General features: G+C 37.3%; 1 protein-coding gene across 13 annotated transcripts in view; it reads right to left on the reverse strand.

Moving 5' to 3' along the window:
* Positions 1–27,010, reverse strand: part of BCAS3 (BCAS3 microtubule associated cell migration factor) — a 366,627-nt gene that overhangs the window by 198,328 nt on the left and 141,289 nt on the right. For 11 of the 13 annotated variants that reach the window (XR_008579901.1, XM_054847769.1, XM_054847776.1 and 8 more), the window contains exons 17-21: positions 24,527–24,571; positions 17,710–17,834; positions 16,928–17,093; positions 15,632–15,732; positions 455–555 (exon numbers count right to left, since the gene is read on the reverse strand). Coding sequence is in view for 12 of the 13 variants with exons in the window: in XM_054847769.1 (XP_054703744.1) it covers positions 455–555; positions 15,632–15,732; positions 16,928–17,093; positions 17,710–17,834; positions 24,527–24,571 (538 nt within the window). In the remaining variant the exon portion in view is untranslated. The remainder of the gene's footprint in view (positions 1–454; positions 556–15,631; positions 15,733–16,927; positions 17,094–17,709; positions 17,835–24,526; positions 24,572–27,010) is intronic. The other 2 variants (XM_054847770.1, XM_054847772.1) reach the window with 1 other exon arrangement.

Raw genomic sequence — 27,010 nt, forward strand, 5'->3', positions numbered from 1 at the left:
AAGGAGAAGGAAGTAAACCAGTTAATCTACCACTTTTACGATAAAATGCAGTAAGCATAGCACAGGTCACCACTGAAAAAGCATCGCCATTTTGCCAAGCCAGCTTCCTTTATCCATGTCTGAAAAGGCCCATGTCAGGAGAAAAAGGTAGAGAGGTAACTTTCTGTGCCAACTTAAACTTCCTGCTTCATCCTCAACTTCCCAAGGATGTGACTTGTGCCAGTAACGGTGGGGGCTTTATACGGTTTTTAACATAGCTTTTATAGTTTGTATAACACATAAAGACCATCAAATTCATACCATGTTAAGTCAGGAATGAAGTCAGTTTTACACACAGCGATGCCCACGGCCTACAGGAAGCTTACTTTCCATTTTGAGGAAAGTTGCGAATTTTACTTCCAGTGGATGCTGTTACCGTTTCACTCCTGAACTGGAACGCCCTCAAAAAGCATACCTGTGAAAGCCACTCTTCGTCTTCTTGCCCGCTGTGGTCAGATGCTAAGCTGTCATATGACTCGTGTCGAGTGATCGGTCCAGGGCTCCCTGGTGGAACCACTGAAAAAAACCAAAATCGAAAAATCAGATTTACTGTTAAATGCTTTTAAAAAAAGCTTTTTCAGTCAGTTATTGGTACAGCAACGTATATATTTTCCTTAATCTGTGACAATATGTTGGAGCACAGAAAGACCTCAAATATTGACATCAAAAGTCATGAAAAGATTTCTGTTCTTTGACTCGAATGTATACATACAGCTGCTATGACAACGCAATTGGCTCTTCCTCTTTTAACTTTAAGTACTTAATGAACATACAGACCAGCCCAATACAGATGACAACCATCTGCCTTGAGGAATTTAACACTGAGAAATGCTGCTGTCAATGACGTCAGCCCTTTCTACAAACTTTTCAGAATTTGAACTATGCTAAAGCACACTGACACAAGCTATCCTGAGGCACTGGTACATGTACTGACTTTGAATGCACAATACTTCCAAGGCTTCATGAACTGAATTATCATTTTGACATTAATATAGTTAATTTAAAGCTGGCTTCACAAACGACTTGATTTTTAGGATGTGACTTCTTTTGCAATTTGATGGAAGTGCTTCATTATCATCTTTAGTGTCACCTTTTCATTACAGTAGCAACAATATATTCCTTAAGAATCTATAACAAACCAGAGTTTGATATTTAATTTGCTACAAACACTAAATACTGAGATTATTTCACTGGACTGCAAAATACCAGAAATTCTGTATTCAAGTGTGGCATTGCATTGTAGTAATACTGTATAATAATTCTGGACAGATAAGAAAAACATTTTTTTCAGCTGCAGGTGACACTGATAACTAGAAAGATATCTTCGTTAAAGCCAAAGGACAAATTCATCCATGGTTATTAAAAACAACAGTCCAGACACAACCTCCAAACTCCCGGACATTGGAGCATGTGCTTCCAGAGATCCGGAGCTGGGTAAATTTTCGGTTTGACTCAACATCAGATCTGTCCACAGTGCTCATCACCAAACCTTTTCTTGACAGCACCATGAAAATCTTACATTACTGTAACTGCTTAAATACTTAAGTCCCTACTGTTTTCAAAAGACTGGTGCAAACAAATAACCTCAATTCACAGAGCAAAACCAAGTTAATTTTGTTCCTCTGTTGACTACACATTTGTCTTCATATGGACTCACTGCAACAGAAAAACAGGTTCTTCAGCTCAGTGGACTGCATGACACCCAAACCCATTTTTAAAGCGATCACCATATATACATACAACTGTGAGGAAAATCAGAATTTAGTGTTCAAATGCTACCACGAAAAAGAAAGAGAATTGTAGACTCATTGTTGTAAAGATTAATTTAATTAATTTCATGATTCCTGGTCCTTGAGTCATTTAAATACGTCAGCAAAGCTTACAGTCTAGCTATGTTATTTTCTATGGCGGCAGCATTACGTTGCTTGAAATAAAATTTCACGCTTGCGAAAGCTGAAAGAGTTTCAAAAAAACAAAATGCAAGCAAGCACCCCAGACAATGAGACAGGTGGGATTTTTCATTTTCTTGTACCTGCTTACTGTCAGGGGCCAGTTGGAGGCCTGGATTCAATACCAAGAAACCATACCCACTTTGAGGGAAGAGCAGACACCACAAAAGCAAATTAAAAGAAGCAAATGCGACAATGGTATTTTTACTTTGGTAAAACAAGAGAGTTTTATGCTATAGCGTTAAGATACCAGACAATTCTAAAATTAGACCCAATATTTTTTATAATCACATAATCTAAAAATGATGCAAAGTTTTTAAAATTGATTTTTAAAAACTATATTATTACGGGCTTGACCTTTATGTGTCAAGTTTCCATCCACTACAAATTTTTACAGCCATGTTGTAAACCCCTAATAATAGGAGTTTATAATGGCGAAGCAGACACAATGTAACCATAAATACAGAATGGCGCCTCTATAATATAAACAGCAGAGGGTTTTCATAAATCCATACACTATATGAAATAAAGAGATTTTCATCCTGTTTGTGTAAGTGGGTATCTGAACCCAACCTCAGCTATGGAGCCATTTCTAACACTTCTGTATAGCAGCGCAAACTTATTCTGAAACCTGCAATACACCAAATTCAGTTCAGGGCCTAACTTAGTAAAGAATTATTTAAAGTGCTAGGTACATTAGGACATATTCTTACCAAGTGTCAAGTTTTCCCCATGAGGTATTATGCATCTGCCATATTCCTTGAAATCAATACAATTTGTGCCTGCACCTACGTGTACGTGCACACCTCAGCAACCACAGATGTTATTTCAGCATTGTGTGTTCATCAGTTTTCAAGGTAATATAGAAACTACGTTCATCTGCTTCATTACAACCGTGACAGATCTAATTCGATGACTCACGGATGTGTCTGTCTAGCCCGTATCAAACTTGTATTAAGAAAATACTGGATTACAAACAGCTGACGATTCACAGTAAATACCTGAATATGAAACCATAAAGCCCACCCTTCTTCCTTACCGGTACAGTTTATATTTGAAACCCACAAAACAAAACCATTATTTTGACACGTTTTGCTGTTGCCCTAATCTTCCCCATATCTCCTGACTCCCCTCCAATAAATTCTACTGACTGCAGTAATGCCTGTTTCTGAGGGCACAGCTGATCAACTGCAGGCTTTCCTGTTATTGAACTCTGCTAACAAACTGTTCATGACTCTAGCAGATGTTTTTGCTTTCAAACCAACGGGAACTTTATGGACTGTTCTGAATTTTTTTTTGTTCTTTCTATCCCAGGGGCAACTACTAGAGCTGTCAAGATTAGGGAAGCTGCTATTCAGTGACTAGCTGCAAAAACGCTAGCCCGGGGAGCAGCATCCGTCCTGCTCCCTCACCGTATTTCTCCCTCGCGTAATATTCTTACATTTCACTGGAGATTCAAGACAGTATTACAGTGAAAAAAGAAATTCAAATTTCAGAATGGTTTTGGTCCTACGCCTTTTCCTGAGGAATCACAGCTTTGCACAGGTCTTGCAATAACACACATTTCAGAGCACAGCATTAACTCTTTCTACCAAAAAGTGACGACATGCTGAATTCCACGAAAAAGCTCTGCCTTAGAGTTCACCAGCAGGGCAACAGTGATAAAGCCTTAGCTGAGGTCAAACCTCAGTAATTTATTTTGCTATTTAATAAAACAGCATTTATGTACCACACCTATCACAAAAGCAGGCATTTAAAGAGAGTCTGGTTTTGATAGCAGGATCCCGTAACGATGGTCCCAGCCTTAGCAGAGGCAAAGCAAGCTCTACTCCCACTGCCCTTACTCGGAGCACGCAGTGTTTGGTGAGATACGACCTTGTAAGACAAGTGATCCTTGCTGGAGATCTGCCATCGCGGTACTGCTTATTACAGATATACATATGGTCTTTTTTTTTTTTTTTTTTGAAGTTAAAAATGGCCTTGAAGTTATAGGAACAAATATGTTCTAAAAAAATAAAACCGCTTCTTTCTTCATTTCTGAGTCACACACCTCTGGCACTGGTATCGAGTTCCAAGATGAGATTAATTTATGCCCGGAGGGACATTTTCAGGAATTTGAGCTCAAAAGTCATGTTTTATCTTCCAGCTTAATTCTTTGAAAATCTGAATTCATGCTGGAAATTACACATCAGTGAAACTATTCTTGTAGTTTCCAATTTCCAAAGAATTTCACTACAATGCAGGATAGCAAATAATAAAATTAAAATTCTTCAAAAGCTTTGCAGCAAGTAGTGATTTTCCTTGCACTCCTGTAATTTCTCTTTTATTAGGAAAAACTCACAAATGGCACACACACACACAGACAAGGAGCAAGCAAGCCCTTGTTGCACAGAGATATTTACTGGCAATTGCAGGTGTTTTGAACCTTCCTAAAAGAATAAATTCAATGTTTGTGTCTGAGCTATGTCAATTTTTAACTTTTTGCTATTCTTACATTAATATCTGGAACAAACATATATGAAATATCAGAACACAACTGAGTTTATTTAATCCAGAAACACACAAACATGCACAAATTTGTACACTTACCTGTGGAGTGAAAAAGTACAAAGAAAATGAGTGTTAATTAAAAATTAAGGTGAGAATTAGAACATACAACTTCTGTTTATGCAGTATAACACGACGTGAGTTTCTAAAGTCTGTTTATAAATGCAAAAAATGCCATAAGGAAACATTCAAGGTCACTTTTTAAAAACCGCAATGCTACCTATAGCAAAAATCAGAGCTTTGCCATAAATATTTGGCAAGGGGCAAAAACCATCTTTGAGCTGCTCAAAAATAATAGTAGCAACTTTAATCTCTGTCCTCCTTCAAGTGACAAGTGATCTGCATCAACTCTAAATCTGGAATATATCCCTGTCCCTCCATCCTGACTAGCTGTACTGAACCACTCCACATTTAACTAAGGAAAACCAGAATCTCAGCAAAAACTGTTTTTCTTCATCTTCTTTCATGGCTTGAACACTGTCATCTCATTTTCTACCCACAAAATCAAAGGTGCAGGTGCTTACCCATAATCTAAGGGCAAGTTTTTAAAGTTTACACCTCCCTTCTCTGCAGTTACAGTATTAACCTTACTACTATATTGAAGAAAGATTATTAAAGGCAAGGGTCCGAAAGAAACACATTACAAATTTAGTTATTCATGTGATAATTGTTAGTGCCAGGAAAACCGCACAGAAGTGACTGTGGAGACAAAAGTTTCAACACAAGCCAAACCAAAGGCTGAAATACAGCTGAGCTGATCTTCCTCTGGAACTCCAGGACCCGATTCACACAGTTCAATGATTAAGTATGAAAAACCCCCCATTGTTCTGAAACTTTGCCATGATATTCAGTGACAAATAAAGAAAACTAACAATTTCTATTACCCTCAAATAATTTGCATAGGCATTCCTGACACGTGAGCAAGACCTGGACAAATATACATACTTGATGAATATTGGAATTAACAAACAGCGGTTTTGTTCATAGATGGGCTAATTATACAATAAATACCTAGAAGACCTAAGACAAATCTTTATTCATTCAAACATTATAAATTGTCATCTTTCAGCAGCATAGAAGTGTTGGAACAAAGAAACACTACAGCTCAATTGTAGTGTGCGCACTTATGGTTTTAATTTGTGAACAATAAATCATTAGTTTTACTTAGTTCTGTGTACTTCTTGAACCAAAAGGTTTTAATTTTCTCATTTATATAAATAAGCTTTACACAATTCAATTTAATTGAGAGTTATATATGAAATTCCCAATGTGCTCTTCTCTAAGGGATGTATGTTTGTCCAAATTAAGAGCAAACAAAGGCATTTGCGGACTATAAAGACTATTTGTTCTGTGCTGCTTGCCATACACATGCCTGCAGACACCCAGAGAGCTTTCCTTTATTTCAAATGAATACACAACATTTATAATTTGAAATAAGATTCTAAAATCTAGTAGAAAGAGAAACAACGTACTCTTAACTAATTCATTAAGTCTGAAGTTTATCCTGTGTCCGCGCGTAGTCTCTAGTGATGTCCATGGCAAACAGGTATGCAGAATAAAAATTACATATCCCTTGGTTTCATACAAATCACACACTAACATCTGATTTTGATGCTTTTCTGTGGTTCCTAAGTTATATCTAAAACGATCATAGGTGGTTTAGAGACCTGAGGCAATCACATGCTTGTCGACAAGCTTCAGGAGTACTTCTCTTAAAATTAAGATCCATGATTAGAATGATTTACTTCATGCTACTTCTGGAACTACTGACGCATTAGTTACATCGTGTTACCCATGACAAGTAGAATGTGACAGTTCTGGTTTAGGTCTACATGCAGCCACATCAAATTCAACAGGTTCACCTTTTTTCCATCTTATACATGTGATCTCACTTCCGTCAGAGGTTGGTTTTGGTATCCCACTGCCAGATTTGCCATGGAGTTCAAGTCCAACAACTGCTTAGCGAGTTTTACTGCATGCACGTTCCTAAATCTTCTCTTACTGCACATAGCTCTGCGCCTGCTGGCTCTACCTCTGCTCAAGTTTGATCATAAAGTGAAGACCAGATTTACATTTTAGACAGAATGCTTACAGCCATGCTTAAAATAAACTGTTTGTAGTTTGGTGGTATGCTCTATGTATTTTTACTTGTGGCTATATGTTACTGAACAATGTTCTGGTTTTAATGAATTTTTCAGCTTGTAAACTTCTGCAGGAGTATGCCATGCAAATGAAAATATCCTCTTTTACCCAAAACTTCTCCCCACTCATTTTTTTTTTTCCTGTTAGGACCTTCTGAGATTCTTGTATGCATAAACATCATAAAATTAAGCTAACCCCCCCCCTCCCCGTAAACTAGGAGTTTAGCCAGCCTATCAATTATTTCATACCACCAATTGACTTACAGATTTATTCATTCACTATTTGTATATTGCCTACAGTTTATTAGGTGCTTTATAGACCATCCATTCTCTGAATCAGCACTTTAATCTTAAAGGAACAGGTAGGTCTGTAATCAGGATATGAATTCTCCTTAGATTTTCCCAGACACCAGTCGGATAGTCAACAGCCTGGCTTTCCCACGCCCCCCCCCCCCCCAAAAAAGGTGCTTATTAGGTGTTCAGGCTTCACCATTACTCCTGGTTGCATTGCAAGACTGGTATACGTTCACTATGTTTAACACCAGCTTCGTTTTCTAACGTTCCCATCGGAAACCAGTCAAGTACAACGAACATTTAAAGCTGAGCAGAGCAAGAACCTGTTATTACTCACAGTACAGAGTACCTTAAGGCTGTTCAACACTTTAAATGCTCAGACTGTGAGCAGACTATTGGTTCTGTACCAAAGGATAACCTATATATTCTTTCCTGAGTTAAAGAATAATTTCAACTGCACGAACCTATGGTGAAATCCATCTGATGGCCATCTTTAAAGAATTATGGAAGAGGTAACTATTTCTATAATTCACTGACTTCAAAAGTATGTTTGACATTATTGTCGGGAAAATTATGTTAACCATGGATTACTGTTACAATCAAAGTATGTAGTGAGAAGTCAAGAGGCTTAGTAGTAAATTTTCAAAGCGGTGCGTGGGGATTTACCCGTTTGACTCCCATTAACGTCAATAGGAGTCGCGCGGCTAAATCCCTGTACACTGCTTTGAAAACTGACCCCTTCGTGTTGATGGACCCCTCTCTAAGAAGTTCCAGATGACCATATAAGAATAGTAAAGAACTGTTTCAGCATGTGCCCTTGTTCATTATTGTTGTTTGTACACATCTGAAAGTATTTTAATTCCTATACGCAGTGCTGTTTCCAGCATTTAGTTTATAAAATATGGATTAAGATGGGCAAGTACTCAGTAATCTGATGAAGCCACGCACACGCCCAGGTGTATACATGCATCAAAAACTTAACATCCATTGGCAGCATCCAATGCACTTTACAGAGTTAATTTTTATCCACCTCATCTATATTATTTCACAAACACCAATTATGGCTGAAGAATGTAGCATGATTTACTCCCTTGCTCATACGCAATGATGCAGCACTTTTATGAAATGACATCTGTCCTGTTCCTATTTACCCCAATCACTCCTGTGCTCAGTCAGAAATTAAATTTGCTTCCCTTTACCACTTAATCCTGTTTCCTGTAGGGAGCAGGAAGTGCAGGTTACAGTTTTAGGGAAACTTAGTTTTCCCTTAAAAAAGACCATGAACTTCTATTTCATTAGAAACATCTTTTCTGGAACGGGAGGGTGATCCAGATTAGCTTGCAATCTGTTACGCCTCCAAGTGTAAGAAGCAAACCTGAAAATTCCATTTTCACTGTATGTGACTACTGCCAGCCAAGTCCAAATACATGTAACAATTCTGTAAGAGAAATGCACGCTTGGAAACACTTTCACTTGAAATTTTTTAACCGTAGTAATAAAATATATGTATATAAAAATATATATATTTAAGATCTGCCACAGTTTTAAAAACAGTAAAAAACTCCAAATATGAAATGTTTTAAATTGCTAAAGTTCTTCTACAACACATTTTACCTGTATCACTTATATTTTCCTATATACACACACTCATATTTTCATGCAACATTTGGAGAGAATACCTGAGTCAAGATAAACACTTAAGAATTAACTCTCTGAAATTCTGAAACTCATTTTTCTGTATAGCAAAGTCATCCTCAAAATTTCAAGGAATTATAAATTATTCCCCAAGAACCTGGATTTTTAAAAAACAGCTGCACAACTCCTTTGAAATTACTGGTGTAGAGACCCAGAAAATTCTTTTTAAAAGTATGTTGCATTCTCTTATTATACGGCAATAAAAAAGTAGAATTTCATGAAAATGATAGACTAGCTAGAGGCAATTTCAAGTAGAAAAAATAATAATGGCAAACTGATAATCTAGAATATTTTTTAAAAAAATCCCATCTGGATAATAAAGTTAACCATATGTACCCAAGTAAGCCCATGAAATCTCAGCTGTGTGCTGGTTGTACACAAAATGGTCTGTACTCTCCTGCAGTTTTAAGCCTGTAACACTCAATCGACATAGTTTTGTGGAAAGACCCTCATCTGCGGCATGCAGGTACATCTGAAAGGCCAGTAGTTTAGGCAATATTCAGGTGACCAGTACGTAAAAATGATGGCAGTTGAAGATGTTAAACCACACACCATTGCTTGTTCCAACTCCTTTGCAGCACGGCAGCTCATATCAACTCAAGTGGGCTTCACCCACTTCAGGGCAAGGTCAGAGAGCTTTGTTTAGCTAGCCTTCATCAGGGAATTATGTTAAACCGGCCAACTCTGCTCTGAAGTGCTACCAGTGCTGCTGCAGAACCAGTAAAGCCCAGCAGCGAGACAGCAATGGGCAGCTGAGAGCACTAACTGCTGAAACTACCCCACCTCAAACGCACATCTGACCGTGGCCATGCAGGGATGTCACAGAAACGGAGCAAAAAGGCTTTGAACACCTCGTAACTACGCGATAGCGTAATTGTTGTTACAGGACGGGCTCTGGTTTTGATCAGTTTTATTATCTGAAATCGAGCTCCGTTGTGATAGACATTGAACATACACATAGCAAGATACAGCTCTTGTCCCACAGAACATACCACATACACACACACTATAGTTATGTATACAGTGGGGTATGTACCATGACATATATTCTTTCATATTAGTGAGAGAGAAAGAATACACTATTAAATATGCACACACAAAAGAGTGCAAGAAGAAAAATAGAGGTAGAAGGCTGAGAAGTGGTAGAACACGAAACATAATTATCAGTGCCAGTTCATTAGCCTATTGCCAGACCACCATCGCGCTCTGCTGCGCACGGAGAAAGGCTTGCAGACCAGAATAACCAGATTCCTTGCTGTGTCTGCTCGGGTAACTCGTATGGCAGCAGTTTGGCTATGATTACATGCATCATAGCTTGTTTTTCATAGTATCTGTCTTCATGGCACATATTCACACGGTTATTTAATACACTCTCAGTTCTGCTTTCCACTGCACAATATTCACTAACTCTATGCATGGAATTTTTATTTCCATCAATGGAATGTATGAAAGGAATATAAAATAGGCCATAAAGAACCGCAATGTTGCTTAGAGACAAAAGTCTTGCTCAGGGTGCATAGCTTTCATTAGAGGGAGCGGGAAGTGCAAACATGATGTCAGAAGTACAGAGATTATCTACATAAATTGTGTTACCATTTAGCCCAAACAAACAGTAAGGAAAGGCTAACCCCCTCCCTTTGAAGACAATGAAGAGTTACTAAGTTTGACTTCTAATGAAAGCCACTGTCAGTAAAATGCAAGATATGTACAACAGTTGGTCCAGAAATGAAAATCTGTTGTAACAGCCAAAAGTCAAAGGCAGCTATAAATACAGACCTTAATCTTTTCAAGAATCCCTTAACGAAGTCTATAAAACTGATTATATCTTCAGGCCTAACTCAAGTGCAAATTCTTACTCAGAAATAAGTAACAGCCCTGCAAATATTACTTGGAGACCAGTACAGGAACAAAGAACGAGAATACAGAGTACTAATTTGATTTCTAACATTGTGGAATATGAATTACATTGCATTTAGAATAAACAATTAATGAGGCAGCAGAAGCCTCAGCTACGTGTCCATTTTTTTCTGAGAGAGAAACAATTTCCAGAAGCGGTCAGAGCGGGATAAAGAAACACTGCATCACTCCTTTTAACACAACAGAAATGGTCTTTGATTATTTAAAAGCCAATTGCAAAGATCTGTCTTCAAAACCTCCTACTGGAGGTTTAATAGCAGAGAGGTGCAAGTACACTTACCAGCAACACTATAGTAAAGTAGAGACTTTTGTTTTAACAAAATCTATATTTATACGATTACATTTCCTATGGTTGAGGGCAGCTGTAATTAATGGATTTCCCTCCTTCCCCTAATGCAGTCATTTGTCAATTTAAACACAGAACGTCCAATCAATTTTGATGTATTTAGTAAGCAATTTGTCAGAGAGTACTGCATACCAGTTAATATATTAATTCTTGTCATTGGCCTACTTCTGACAACTGCAGGTCGTCTCCATAAAATTGGTCCTGATGAGCCAAAACTCTTGCCTGGAATGGGAAGGTGCCCTTTCCAGAGCCAGAGGAGAGAAATCATATCTCATTTCATTCAATACCTTTTTTTGGGCAGTTTTTGGTCTGATTTCAAGGTTTTTTTCATTAATGTGTTAATTGTCCATGTTTCAGATATTTCAACTACAGTCCATTCCTCCGGTGCAATGAAAAAGTGAATTCGAAGAGGAAGGGTAAGGAAGAAAGGAAATGAGAAGTACGGAACGAGGATGTAAAGACTTTCTGCTCTTATGCAAAGTTACCTATTTTCATGGCAATTCCACTATGTACCATGCACATGTCTGTAGGAATTTAAACATGCAAAAATGGAAGGTACAGAAGTCAGACCAAGGAAACAGGTTAAGTCAATCAAATATGTAAGACTTTGGATCATCGTAATAGAGAGAAAAGTATTCACTGGGAAAAAAACCTGAACACAAACAGCTGATTGTTGTGGACATGAAAAGCAGATCTCAACAGCATGCCTCAAGAGTTTATCCTATGAGAAGCATCTTAATTCCTAATACTAAACAGCAGGAAGCAAGTAGTATTTAAAGAATAAGTAATGATGAAACTTGGCAATTCTCTGAAGAAAGCTAAGTCCTTTACATTGCACGTTCCTGTGGACCACAGAAACCCTCCTACGTACGCATGCAGTGCCTCGCACAACTCCCCTCCCACTGCCAGGACTGCTAGGACAGTCTAACTATACCAGGTGATGGCATTTACGTTACAGGAAAAACATCTAGGAAGAACAAAATGTGACTTACGTTTCCTTCCTCTGTTGTGATTAGGTTTAAGAGCTGCTCAGAACACAGGCAAATAATGAAGAAATACTAGAGACACAAATAAGGTAAAATATTATGTATTAAACCTGGGAAGGGTAGGAGAGAACCATCTAGCAGCTAACACCCAGCGCTGAAGACCTGAGGATTGCAATACACTCAGGGCTTTCCAGGAGGAACTCCTACAAAAACAAAAGTAAGTCTGAAATCTGCTCTGTCAGAAGGCGAGGAGATTCTCGGGGCGGGTTATTTTCACTCCGACCAACTGCAAAAAGCCTGAAACAGTGAGGCAACGCTTCCTGCAGGCCAACAGATTGTGGAATTTAACATACAAGTTCACTTTCAAGCCATGAACTTACAGAAAGGTCCAAATCTCTCCCTACCCGCTTTCTCACCTCTCTGCACCAGCCACGGCCATGCTAAAGCACTCAGGTAGATATGAACTGTGCACTCGGATCCAGGTTTCTGCAGCAGATGTCACAGATGACCTCAAAGCAATGAAACAGCTGTGCTAATCCACTTACAAATGCCCTTGGGATAAAGGTCTTGGACACTTGTTGTACAAAATATTTCTTCAAACAATGGTTCCTTGTTACTTCCTTATTAGCTGTGACTATAACTTTAAGATGCTCTAAAAATATTAAAAGCTGAACTGTGTGTAAATAACTAAATGCAGTATTTTTAGAATATTCTCTTTTTATCACAAGATATCACGGGCCTGCTTTATACTTTTCAGAGACTAAGGACGATTTTGGTCCTGTGTTTCCGCATCAAACTGCGTATTTATGAAAACCGGCACAGCACAGCCCTCCAAGTAGACTGCCAGACGTTTCATTGTTCTGTCCGTCTGCTGACAGAGGTACTCTGTGCTAAAAAGCACACTGAGTATTTTTCAATGACCCAGGGGGCAAAGGTCACTTATTATAAATGGATAATGAGACCTAATGCAATGTTCTGAGTGTGGACAAAGAAAGGGTCTATCCATACCCCCTTGTGACTTGGTCATTCAGGCTTTTATTTCCCCTGCACACTTAATGGAGCCAAACAATTGGCAGAAATGCTATACAGAAACTCAGAGAAACTGCTGTATTCTACCTCTGATAGACAGATACAAATAGTGACCCTGAAACGGCGCCAGAATTCCTCTTACCACTAACGTGGCAGACAGATGTAACATTCACCCTAACCCCCTATTTAGCCATTTGCTGGCAATTAAACTTACTGACGGAAGTGATAGCACATCAAACCACAGGCTGCAGCTCATGTCAACTCATTACATTACTGCAGGTAAGCAGAGCCAGGTAACTCTGGTTTAGCATGTATTTAACAGGGGAAAGCTAACAAGTGTCCTGGACTCTTTTGTGTGAATTCTGGCGTGACTTCATTTTTCCAGAAACTTCACTGAGTAGCTTCAGATAGAATAAATCCAGAAGACAAATAAAACTTCAAAGAAGATCAGATGGACATAAATGTCTCTGTTAATGCTATTTGCACTACGTTCTCTAGATACTTTTTGGTCTTCAGTGTTTATTATTCTATTTTTCTTTACATTCCACACCCATCTTAAAAAATTCCTATTATGTGAATTAAAACCTGAATTAAAAGTCTTCACTGTAATTCAAATAATACAAATTCATTATTTGGTTGGAATTTAGCTACCACTCCTTCTTCTTCCTTTAAAACGTTTTCAAGTACAAAACCACTTGAAATGCTTAGTATTTGAGCTGTTAATGAAATACATCGAGTGAACCACATCCATCCCTGATTTCAGTATGATGTCGGATAAATGTGATCTGTGTATATAAGCATTGATACTCATAGAAAGGCTTTTCGTCAGACCGTGTCTTTGCAATACATTGCTTTTCATTTCAACAGAAACTAAAAAGCAGACAAACTATTTTTACAAAGTGTCCAGAATTCTCCAGAGAGCATTCTGTGCTCTTGGACTCACACTGCAATAACTGCATACTACACACAATTATATATTTATACAGTTGATAACACGCAGGGGAAATAGCTGAAACCAATATGGATGATAAAGACATCTAAAACTAGAGCAGAGAATTTGAGGAGGGCAAGGATGGGGAAGAAATCTGGCCCAAACAGGCAAGCTGCAAGGACTCACAAACATAGGTAGTTTGTGAATTAAAGCTAGTTTTGCCAACCGTTTCAAGACTACTCAGCATCATCATCAGGTGCGTAAGCAGTGGATAAAAATACAAATACCAAAATGAATTATTGGCAACACAAGCAGACTACGTGGCAGCAGTTACCTTAAACTACAATATGAAATTAGACCTATGCTCTGTAGTTAACAGCGTCTGTTAAAGGCTTTTATATAAATTACAAATATATTTGTTGACGTCATTGTACTCAATGCTTCAAACTATTTGTATGAAAATTTAAGTGTAAGCTTGCACACCTAATTTTAGACATACTCATTTGAAAATAGTGATCTGTATTTGTACAGTAAAATATTATGCAACCAAAATACATCCATGCAACGACCTTTTATCTCAAAGCAGAACTCACATTCCTATAAGTGAAAGTAAAATAACACAGGAATTTAGCAAAAAACTCTAGCCAAAAGGCACATCTAACACAGCATTGTGCGCTATTAATTACTTTTTCATATTCTTTTCTACCTTTTGAGTTTTCTTCCTTTTTCTGTGCAGCAGGGAAAAGGAAGACTCAGACCTTGTAGGCTCCCGCAACATTTTGGGCTCGGAGCGCATGCAACAGATGAGCAGGTAGAAGCAACAGATCTAATCTGGCACCAATGTTGCTTTTACCAGTCACATTCAAACTGCCTTTTGGTCCAGATGTCCACCTTCTGCATTTTAAGATGACTGTGTCACACAACATGCTGGCGTTAGCTGCACTGACAACTGTGCAGAGGGTCTGGTTTCCCCATGAGTACCTTTACATATGCCAAGAGTTGTTCCCTTGTGAAACTTTGTTGTTACATCACTTTGATCTTGACTACACCCTAGATAAACGAGAGACTTGCTACTCACTGTTAATATCACTCTTTCTTGAATTGTCAAAACAAAAATTAACATAATCATTTGTCTCTAAAAACAATATAAAATACATGGGTTTATATATCTATAGCTAAAATATACATATACCATATATCTATAGATATAGCTCTATAAATGCTTCTGAATATGCAATGCCACGCATATTGGCTCCGTGTGAACGACGTGGCTGGATAAAACACAGGACGAGGCAGGTGTGCAGCCGTCCCTGGAAGCGATGCCCAGGCTCCCGAGGGAAGCAGCTGCCCGAGACTCTGGCTGGAAGTAGCCCAGCCATCATGAGTTCCAGGGGAGAGGGAAAATGCAGATGCACTCGCTTGTCACCGAGTATCAAATTCATGAGAAGAAATGGCTAAAAGCTTGCGAAGAAACGAGGTGGAGAAGCCCTGAAGACTTTAGGGAATCTCGTGGGTCACACTTGTAAGGCCTGCCAAGCACTCACGTTTTGGCTATATGATAGCCTCACAACTTTGATTCATATCAAAAAGAAACTACATTCGCTACTCTACCATTACTACTATAGCTGGTTACATGAAGCCCTATTCTGGGGTAGAACTTGTACTGAAATAAATGCAGGTTGGAAAACCAATTCAGAAGTTCACACTTGGCTTAGAATGTGCGCATAAGGCAGGACAAAAAGTTGTCAGCTACTTACACCCAGCGAGAAGATACTGGTAGTACTGTACAGCATCTGCAGCCAGGAGCAGAGGATGGTTCGCATTAAATGGTGGTTGGAGTTCATTCCACTGAGGAGTTCTGAGGTAAAACACAAGACTATTAATATTTAAGCTAATACAGAGAATGTAAATCAGTGTTTCTGTCATCACATGTAATTATCTATACAAGCTCACAAAATGTTTGTAATTATTTAAATTAGCTTGTTCAAACACTGCAGTACACCACAGGCAGTTGAGCAGCAGGACCATATCGCGCAGATCGTGAGGCAAAGAGACAATACTTGTTTGTTGGCTGCAGCACATATTGCGCAAAAAAATGATGAAGGCGGTTTAGATTAAGTTGGTAAATTCGTTTAGGACCATTGTATGTCATGCTGACGTTATATAAACACACAACAGAAACCGGGGAACTTTTTTGTTCTGTTAACTAGCATTGCTTTGATACCGTAAAGTCATTGAGCATTTACAAACTGTGAAAATAAAGCTGTGTAAAGTTATGGACTATTGATCCAATTAGAATTTTCAATTCCATTACAACCTACTCACTTCAACAATAATGGTCTAGAAGTCTGTGTTGTAATTTTAATTAGGGTGGGCCATTCCTAAATAGCTTGGTAAATCAAGTATTGATCAATCTAGTCCAGCCATAAGCAGCACTAAGGAATATAGGAGACAAGAAAAATCGATAGAAAAATATTTTAAAACGTCAAAAGCACTGACAACACTTTCTCATCAATTTTTGTTTACTTTCTTCCACATGTCAGGAATAATTTCTTCAACTGTCTCAAGAAATGCTCCCTTCAGCTACTTACAGGATAACTCGCCTAATTCTTTGCAATGCTTCATTGTGGAAACCTCACTCATGTCTCATGGCAGAATTCTGTACTTTAACACTATTAAAATAATTGTTTCTAGTCCTTATATAAAAAGCTAAATTACAATCTGATCATTTAAAATCATCAATTGATAAGGATCTCTATTGATCTGTAAACATGTTCATGTAGCTCCTTGTCTACAGAAGGATTTAAATGGTTAGCTCCCATTCAGACACGTAAGCACTGTCAGAACTGTATGAAAAGGCAGGCTTGAATTTGCTATCAAGAGTCCCCTCTTTCAATGGAAAACTTTGAGAGTATTTAAGATAAACTGTAAGATAAAAATATGGGTGAAAATCATGATGCTGTTCATTTACCCCTTCAAAAAAAGAAAAAAAAAAGAAAAGACCACGACTATTTTCTGGACAAAAAGAAGTAGTAGTAAAAGGAATGAGCTACCTAACCAAAGTCCAGCTGGCTCTTGGGCATGTCATCATTTCCAAAGGTGTGTCATCACTAATCTTCGGAGCAGTGCTGAGCGGACGTGGTTCCAATACGTGCTCCACCAGGCTACCGTAACAACTGATAATATACAATGACTCCACTACAAACTGTTTTGATTGATCTGTTTGCAAGAAGAAAGAAAATATTATTGCAATAGCACAGCAGGAAGAGAAGAAACATTTGCAGAAATAGTAGACTCATTCTTTTTTAAGTTTCTTGCCTTTATATGCTTGCAGTCAAAAATGTGAATGAAAATAAGTGAAAGGGCTGGAGAGACAAAGAGAAAATTGTACAAAGCACACAATTTTCCCCTTGTTTCAAAAAAATACAAGTATATCATATAAAAGAAGGTGGAACAGAGCTTCTTGCTGAGGTGTGTTCACGTAATTACACATTGCCAAACATCCGTCTGTACATTTGCTTTAGCAAAGGTGTCTCACCTTTACCTCACGGCTTTTTCAGTACCACTTCACACAGTATCTTTGGATCGAACTATCACAGTCTGTTTTCTGTCATAATATCATAATAAAAGATCAATGATTTATTTCACTAATTAAAATTTCTTGTAAATTGTCCTATTTACCAAAAGCGCCCCAACCATTTTCTCAAAGATCTCCATTGTCACTACAGTGTGTATCTACAGTTAAGCACCATGTGCTCAGAAGTTATCACAAAATCAGAAAATTAAATGGAGAATTTAAATTTAAATGCAAGTCCTGTTTTTGTAATATACCAACCTTTTTCTCTTTTCAGACCAGGATTGCTTGCAAACCATGACCTTGATGATCCAAAGACCGCAGCAACACAAAACTCTCCTCCCACAGACTTACTGGGTGAAATCTGTGGAGCTGGTTTGGATTTGCTTAAAGAAAGAACAAAATAAAATTATGAAAGTTAATTCTCAAAAATTTAGCTGTCCCTTGCTTAATAGTAATTCTAAGATATTAACTCAGAAATGGCGAATATCTGCAGTTCCCATAAGATTTAGTAGGATTTACAGATGCTCAGTGTTTCTCAATAATAGGTCCCAAATTCCCCTTGATCACTGAACTCATTATCTTGAAGAACAGCACTGGCTCAGAATGGACAATTAGTTGGACTGTTTAAAAGACCCAATATTGAATATTTGCATTCAATAGAAACAACTTACAAAGTGAACACAAACATTTATAATTGTAAGTCCTTTGTGAATGAAAATATAGATTCTGGGTCAGTCACTCAAGGTGGTTGATATTTTCTTCCATTTTCAAAAGAAACTTAGAAATAACGCTAACACTGGCTGCTGAGCAGTTATAACTCAGCACAGTCCCGGTGTCACTGAAACCACCAGCATGTGTGCGACATGGGCACAAGGGTAAGAGGGAACAACATGCGGAGGATACAAGGAAAGGGAAACAATGCATACACTCATGAGCTACGTGTTAAAAAAAATGAGTAATTATATCGTGTAAAAAGAGATTAAGATACATTCTCCTCTGAAACATCTGCATGTAGCAGATACGGCGGTTCATAATTATGTTTCACTGAAACAACATTTAGTGTTCCTCCTTACAGGAACCTGAAGATATGTAACCTTATGCTTTGTATAAACTGAAACCTATTTTCAGAGCATTGCCCATTTCCTCAATTCATTAAACCAGGATTTCACCCTGAAAAGCTGTTTGAGAAGTTCACACAGGATTCCTCCTTCTCCATGTTCCCTTTTTTCCGGTCTTTTTAATTGGATTATTTCATATTTCTCTCTCTACTCAATTTCACTGTTCCCTTCTCTTGCTACCGCTCCCTCCTTTCCTTTTTTCTTCTCTTAATTTCTTGTTCCACATTATATCAGCCTGTGATTACACCACTGCATTAACTCAGTCATTTTAAGTTATGAACTTCAATGCTAGGAAGTGTTTGTGTGTGAATACATGTATGTGCACACAAATTATTGCAGTGTTATGATGGAATTAAGCAGCAGAAAAATATTTTAAATCAGCAGAAAGCAATTCAGACACTATGCATAATTATGAAGGCACTTAATTCATACTGCCCTTTTTTTTGTTAATGACGAATTACTTGTATACAAGTGAAGTGGTTCAACAGAATGAACCAATAGGGATATTAAAGCAAGAATGGATTATGAATCAACATAATGTAAAAATAACATAAGAAAAGCAAGTTAAAAATTATTCTACAAGTTGGGCTTCTCTAAACCTCCTGCACCTGGCTGCACCTCTCCAAAGACCTGTCTATGTCTTGGTCCCTTACAGCTCAGCCCTGATCTCACTGAAATAAATGGCAAAACTCACACCAATCTCAAACACTTAATTTCCTTCCAACAACTAGCTGTAGTAAGTGACACATGGAAAATATGGCATGTAGTTAAAAACACATAGCCTCCATCATTACTGTCATGCAACCTGAAACATTTAAAATTGCCTTCAACTTGAACTCACCTAAAGCAGCAAATACTTCTTGTATAGCATCCCAGAAAACAGGTCATTTATGAAAATGGGAGAACAGACTAATTGTTTGCACTCACACTGTATTTTCAGCCAGGTTTCTGAACGGGATTTACAGAAAGTGAAACTGAGCTTCCCAACACCTTGTACAGCATTGCTCTGCCAGTTTTACAGATGGGCTCACTGAAGCACAGGGGGGCTGAGCTGCTTGCCATAAATCACACACATGGCAAGCCTATGGTCACCCATTGCATTTGGAAAAAGAAAAAAAAAACCTCAACAAAAACCCCCCAGAGAAACCAAAAACTTTTCAAAAGGAATTCCAGCACACTGACCACAGTCAATGGAAAGATGCAGACAAACTTTCATGGGCTTAGATCTGTCCTGAAGCTCTCCTACATGCAGGAGAAGCTAGAACATCCCAAAAGAGCAATTGCAATTTATAGTCAGTAACTCTGATATTGAACCACCACAAAGCACTCAATATCGTACTGTTAAAACTACAGCTACAGATTACTGGGTCAGAAAGCTGTGTTCCAAAAAGTTCCTGACTATACATATATTACCTTGCTTGCAGTGGCACTTCATGATCTATATTAGAATATTTAAATTGATATTAAGTGTTTATTAGCTGCTCAGAAAAATTCAGAATATATTTCTTTCACTTTGACATAGTCATGTCACAGAAACAGTCATTTTAACCAGTTCTATAACAAACTGTCCATCAATAACTATTTTTGGCTTTCACCTTCCAAATATTCATACACTAATATTCCTTCAGAAATGAAAATGTAAATGTATGCACTAATTAGAGTCTTGTTACTTACTGATCTATACTTCAATCAATAAATGATTGTTTTTAATATAGAACAAGACTGTTCAGAAGGGCAGTGTTACCCATCAAGTAACACAAAGCAAACTACGAGTACAGATACGATTCAGCCATATTCACTTCCTCTTGTAAACTCTTGAAAAAGGGAATTTTCTACACTAATATCCTGACTACTCTGAATTGTTACTCAACACAATCTGAGGTTATTAAAATAATTGAAAATGGAGAAAAAATGTGGAGCAAATGCTATTCTGAACTACAAACTGGAGTAAACTACAGAGACATAATTGACTTCAACCGTTTCTTCAAGCCTTTAAGCAGAAAGGAATCTGGTACTCTAGCAATAAATTTCTGCAGGGTTCTCCACGCTCTTAGTCCCAAATACCAGTGCTCAACCAAATACGGATATAAACAACCTTAGAGGAAACGGTCTCAGCTACATTCTATTTACACCAGAACTTTTAAGATGTACCTCTTTCAAGGCACACATTTAAGTGTTGGTTTCAATGCCAAAACATTTTCCCTTCAAGAATGATATTTTTGTAGACAGAAAGAGCAGACCTTGTAAAACATGATTACTCATGTGGTTAAACTTAGTCCTGCTAAAAAATAAAGACAGAGGAAAAAAAAAGAAAAAAAAAAAGTGCATCATTGGTTTAGACATATTTCTGAAAAAACTACTGAGATGTCAACAAGTCTGTTCTGAAAACTAGTGTAACTAAGGAATCTTTCATTTTGCCACCATTTTACTTTATCCCTGAGTTTTCATCGATACATTCCAACTCAAACTTCTTTCCTTCAGTAAACCTCAAAAGCCCAGTTATTTTCAGTAACAGTAATGTCATTAGAAAAATATATTTTCATGTCATTGTGCTTTTTAGCAACTTGGAAACTATAAATCCTCATTATTATATAGATGCAAACACCCTCTCCGCTTTATAAATGATAACAAAACAGTAATGTTGAAGGTAGGTGGTGAATGACTTGTTTCTGCTATGAACTCCTGCTCTTTACTTGCTCTTAGCCTGTCAGCACTTCATAAATTATTCCAAGAACTGAAATTAAGGCACGTTTGGCCTCACTTTTAAAAACAGTTAATTTCAAAGAATCTTCACTATATACTAACTTTCAAAAGACTGTACCATATTTTTACTGAAAGGGGTTGTGATGCAGGAAGAAGTGCAGGTTCTTGGGAATCAAAACTAAAAACAAGAAAGTGAAGCCAATTGGACCAGAACATTCACCCTTCTAATTTCAATCTTCCACATTAGAAACAACGGCACTATATCTAAGATAGAAGGAAGATAAATAGGCTGTAGTGCACTTTTTCCTGTCTGGGTCTATCCAACTGTGTAACTACACCAAGAATTCAATAAGACACAGCAGTATTTTTATCCCAATTGTATCCGTGCAGAAACCTACAATAGGTTGTACAGCAGAAGAACCATAGTAACAAAACCCCCTTTCAATGACAGAGTTCTTGTTCTGCTATAAATTTAGTAAGAGCCGTACCTCAACTGAAGGCCATGTTCGTGTCCCTTCAGTTACCAACAGCTGACATTCACCTACCCCAGCTGAAGTCAAAGTCACCTACTAAAAGTCAAGTTAATCTCAAACTCCAGCTAAATACTACATTATTTGGGGAAATTTGTTTTGTTGACATGAATTAACTTTTCTAATATAATTTTTGAGAATTATTTCCATTTTAAATGGAGAAGCACAGAGATGTAGATGTATACATGTCCAACGAAAAACATACATGAACATTTTCTACTGAGATGGCACAAAAAGTGATGGGAGCAAACTAAAGAAGAAAATTAAGACATCACTCTGTCAGATCTTAAAAAGAAATGAAGAGACTCAGCAACAGCATGCAAGCTCTTTCACGCTGACAATGCAAGAAGAAAAGATTAAGAGCTACTCAAACAACTCAGTGCCAATTTTGACTTTCGTAATGAATCAAACTCTGCCATAATCTCTGGAAATGTAGTGTGTCTATAAAAATAATTACTAATAAGAATATTTTAACTAGTTTACATTTTTAATTAATATTTATTTTTCTATTGTAGGTAAGAAAGAATTAATACTATTAAAATATTTTGAAAACCATAGGCAACTATGAAAACCAGAGGCTATGCAGTACAGCGATGGAGTGTTCCTCAGAGCTTTATGTCTCATAAAATACTGCTGGCTCTTTATTTTGTCTTTAAGTTCATAGTCAAAAAGTGACATGACTTTAAAAAAAAAATAAATTGCATATATCTGATAGGAAGGAACTGCTTTACAAATTCAAATATTATCTATCAAATAGTAAGAGTCTGCAAAGATTGAGGATCACATTGATTTTGTATCCCCAACAAGTAGGCTTCAAATACATCAGATTCATAAAACCAAAAGCACTTATCTGCAACTCCACAGCTAAACCCACTGAAGTGGAAACACAACAGCATTTTTGAAGGTAAAAGTTTTACCTAGACTACATAAGCAGCAACAAAAGCATTAGGAAAAAAATACTGTGTGAAATTTGCAATTACACATAAAATTACTGAAAAAGCATTTCTGTCTCAAAATTACATAAATTTTCATTAATTTATCATTGTGCCTAAAACAAGAAAACAAAGACATGTTTCCAGTTGTCAAATCATGAATAAAGCAAGAAAAAGCAAGAAAAGAAATAGTAGGCTCCTTTATTTGCCAGGCAGTAAGTTGTCAAATCTCCATTCATTTTGTTTACATAATTTTAGGTCTCATTAAGACCTTAATGGAAACAACATGATTTCTTCCCCCACCCAAAGTGTGTTTTTTATCCTGATTTCTCTGCAGGCTAGTAAAGCCCATATTTTTTGAGCTAGCACTGGCATTAAACAAACCACAAAAGAGTCTTGTGAAAGACAGGCAACAATTTCTGAGTCTATTTCACATATTCCCCTCTTTAATCTAGGCCTTTTAATCTTGCCTCAATCTAAAATCATTTCTGGTTGACAAGCATCTCTGCCGCTTCATGCAGGGAGTGACTGACACATGCATTTGCTAAGACAATCTACTTTCAAAACTCTTCTTCCAGAGCCTTTTCAGTTCTTAGGTCACCATCAGATGAAATACTTAGGTGCATCGTAAACTACATTTAGAAATGGTTCTTCGGAAGACTACTTCAGTAACCAGATATTCTCTAGGAATAAGGCAACATCACCTTCTTTCCTTCAGCGTCATACTTAGTGCCTTTGCTTTTCCTGCCTTTGGAATAGCTCCCATGCCCTCATCAGCTGTCCTCTGCCATTCTCTTCAGAACTCTGTGTCCTAACAAAGCAGAAGTTGTTTCTGCTGAAGATAGTATTTTGACAGAGACATAAGGGGGTGATATATGTGGAACAAACTTCTAGCAGTAGAACTAAGAGCCACCACAAATATTCTAACATATACTGACAGATGTAACTAAAAAGTATCCTTAGCTAAACTTAAAAAAAACCCCAACCCTAAAAAATAACCCAACAATACCCCTCAAAAAAACCCCAAACCCAAACTCTCCTAGCTGAAAGTTTCTCAGTTTTCTAAGAAAATTGTAAGATGCTCAAACTTCTTCCATGCTTGTTGCCTAAAACTCCAAGCACCTAACCCCCATCCCTTTATAAAAAGGTGACAGGGAAACTTGATAAAACTTGTTTTTTTCTTCTGTCTGTATTTTTGTTATATGCTGCAATTTTACATATTAAACACAAACCCCCTTATTATTTCAACTATCCTGATTCTAATGGAGCTGTGTTTGGTTTTTTCCTCAAGTGCGATAAGCTTCTTTTTTTATTTTGCAGTGCCCATTTTACTTGCTTCATCTCTCTTACTGCAGTACTTTACTGTCTACTCACTGCTAATCTGGCTTATTTTCAAGAGGTCATCATCGATGTTTTCCGTCTGTAAGCAACTTAGTGCTACAATAATAAAGGAAGCTAGAGAGAAAAAAGAAGAGGCTTCTTTTGGAAAGATATTGCAATCATTTTTGCCCACTGGGAAATAATTTATTTTTTCAACTTCTCTGCTACTTAAAAATTGAATGCCCTCTCAAAGGTAAAAAAGAAAAAAAAAAAAAGTGAATGCTTGATGGTGAACACGCATCCATAGTTTAAAAGTGCAATTATGCAGTGCTTCCACCTATGGATCAGCCATGCAAGTAAACAAATTAAAAAAAAAAAAAAAATCCAAAATTAAAAAGTCTAAGCACAGAGTTATTTTCAGTGAGGACAGCAAATGAATTATAGGCATGCTGGGTTTGAACTGGGAACTCACCATGGAGCTTTTATGGAAAAACATCCTGCTCCAAACAGGTAAGGTCTTCACGTAAAGGGGAAAAATGCACAGAAATTAGATGAAAACTCAATTACCAACAAGTACACTGTATATCATGCTATTAAGATTTATGCAGAAAGTAAACAAAATAATTTTTTATAACCGTTGATGATGCCCTGAAACAGATGTAGACCTCTAACGTAACCCACATGCCGACGCTCACAAACATAACTGCTCAGGTGAGTGGTCCCACCGACAAGGCAACCCCGCACGGGAGCGAGAGCTGACGGGGCTGGCTCTTCATGCACAACTGCCGTGACAAACGTAAGGCATCGGTGGCAAGCAGGCTTTAACATTACAATTCAAGTTAGACACAGCTTAGGTCACCTTCCTGAAATCTCCTGACAAATCTGAGGCAAAAGCAGTCAAGAGCCTTAAACAGACATTAAAGTCAAAATTAATAGAAAAAGGAAATCAGCATCAAGAACAATGAATATGTGGGTGTTTTCCAGGAAACACTGAAGGTCTGAGTGGGACAGTTTCACAGATTTACTGGAAAGAGACAAGCCCTAAGTAAAAACGACAGGTACAAGCACAACCTTCCAGAGAAAATTACTCAGCCCTTTTCCTGGGACAGAAACACACTATTAAATTAAAAATCTTTAGCAACTGTATACACAGCAATCTTATTCCCTCACTTACAAGCTTGCAGGGAATGCAAGGAAGAGAACCCTAACTTATTTCAAATATTTTTGATGTTAAAAATCACCCGATAGAGAGCTTAATGTTTTTGGCCACTCAACAATTTACCTACACTATGATTTCTTTTTGTTGTTGTTGTTCAAGTACTTTGCACAGCCTATAGTTTTAAAGTGGTATCACACAACATTAATTTTAGCACATTTTTAATGGATATTCCCCTTGCTCTTTATATCACCCTTGAAAAAGCCATTGCCATACTGACATTTGCATAAAATCTGAAAAGGAGGTAAATGTAGAGCTACTCGCACGCTCAAGGCTTCTTTGATTCTCATTTGGGATGTAACATCATCCACAAAATGGCTGAATAATTGATTTTGTAACTGGCAATATGTCATTTCTCTTTTTATACTCTGACTCTGCAATAAATTCTGGCTAGTTGAAACAAGTGAAATATTTTCAGGCAATGAACTAACAGAAAAGGTCTATCACAGAAAGAGGTATAAACCACTCAGCCATATGCCTACACAATTAAAAGGATACTGGCTTGATAAAAAAGAATTCTGTGAACTAAGTCTGACATGAGCACAACATTAATGAATGAAGACATCCTCTTAAAAACAACATTTAGGTGAAGGTACAAACCTAATACAAAGATGTAAAAATCCAATCAATAACAGAATATTGTAAAAAAACCCAAACCCAACCCCCTTTTTTTTATTAGTAATATAGGCCAAAATCCATAAATAAGATCTTTTGAACTCTGTATAATGGACTAGCCTTTAACTGTTTGTATTTAAATAAATGTTTGGTGAAGACTTTGAGGGAGAGAGCTCATTTGGTAGAACCAGCTGCCTTTCTAGACATAATATATCATCTTTGAATAGTGATAAAACCCAATTAAATTGTATGAACTGTATGAATTGTATGATCTCCCATACAGTCAACACATTCAGTCTCCGAGTCAAAGACCATTCTAATGGCTCAACAGAAGATTAGCCCAGCACTATTGCACTGTTTAAATATTTAATGGAAAGCTAAGTCTTCTGCATAACCCATAGCCAATATAATTTCAAACCTAGAATATATCGAGTGGAAATCTGAAGAGTCATTGGAGAGTGGTCGAATCTGACTGGGAGCTTAGAATTTCTAAATTATGATCATGGGCGTTTTGGCAAGTATTTGTTTTTTCCTCTCTGCCTCAGTTTCTCTGTCTTCAAAAAGCAGATAAATGACATTTAGATAAGCTCATGAGAACATTTTAGAAGACAACATAGGTTTGGGGTTTTTTTTGCATAACATACTATATCGACCTGATTATACTTGCAAATTAACAAATTCTCTCTATTTTGATTACAAATTGACCCAGGTAAATACATGCTTCAATGGAAGGTTTTGTTTGCTTGTTTTTAACATGGAGACAAAATCTTGTATCATGAAGAAAATGTAATTACGCTTCCAAAGACTACAGTAGAGTCTTCACAAAAAGCCTTAAGTGTGAGAGAGACAACTTAGCATTTCCTTTCTGTTCACAAGACCTCATTTCTTTGAAGATGACCATTTTTTTCCCGTGTCATGTTTATATAAGCAATTGTTTTTCACTATTTCCTTCACATAATATGGATGGTATGCTAACTGAGAGAATGTACAAATTACAGGATAACCCAACCTTGAAAAGACAGCACCAGATGGCTACGCTCCGTGACAGTAACAGAGCAATGCCAAGGCAAAAAACTCATTGAGGTTCCCCGTTCTCATAGCTAGTGAGAAATTCCAAAGGGAAAT

Source organism: Grus americana, chromosome 19, assembly GCF_028858705.1.
Source record: "Grus americana isolate bGruAme1 chromosome 19, bGruAme1.mat, whole genome shotgun sequence".
In the NCBI taxonomy this organism is placed as follows: Eukaryota; Metazoa; Chordata; class Aves; order Gruiformes; family Gruidae; genus Grus; species Grus americana.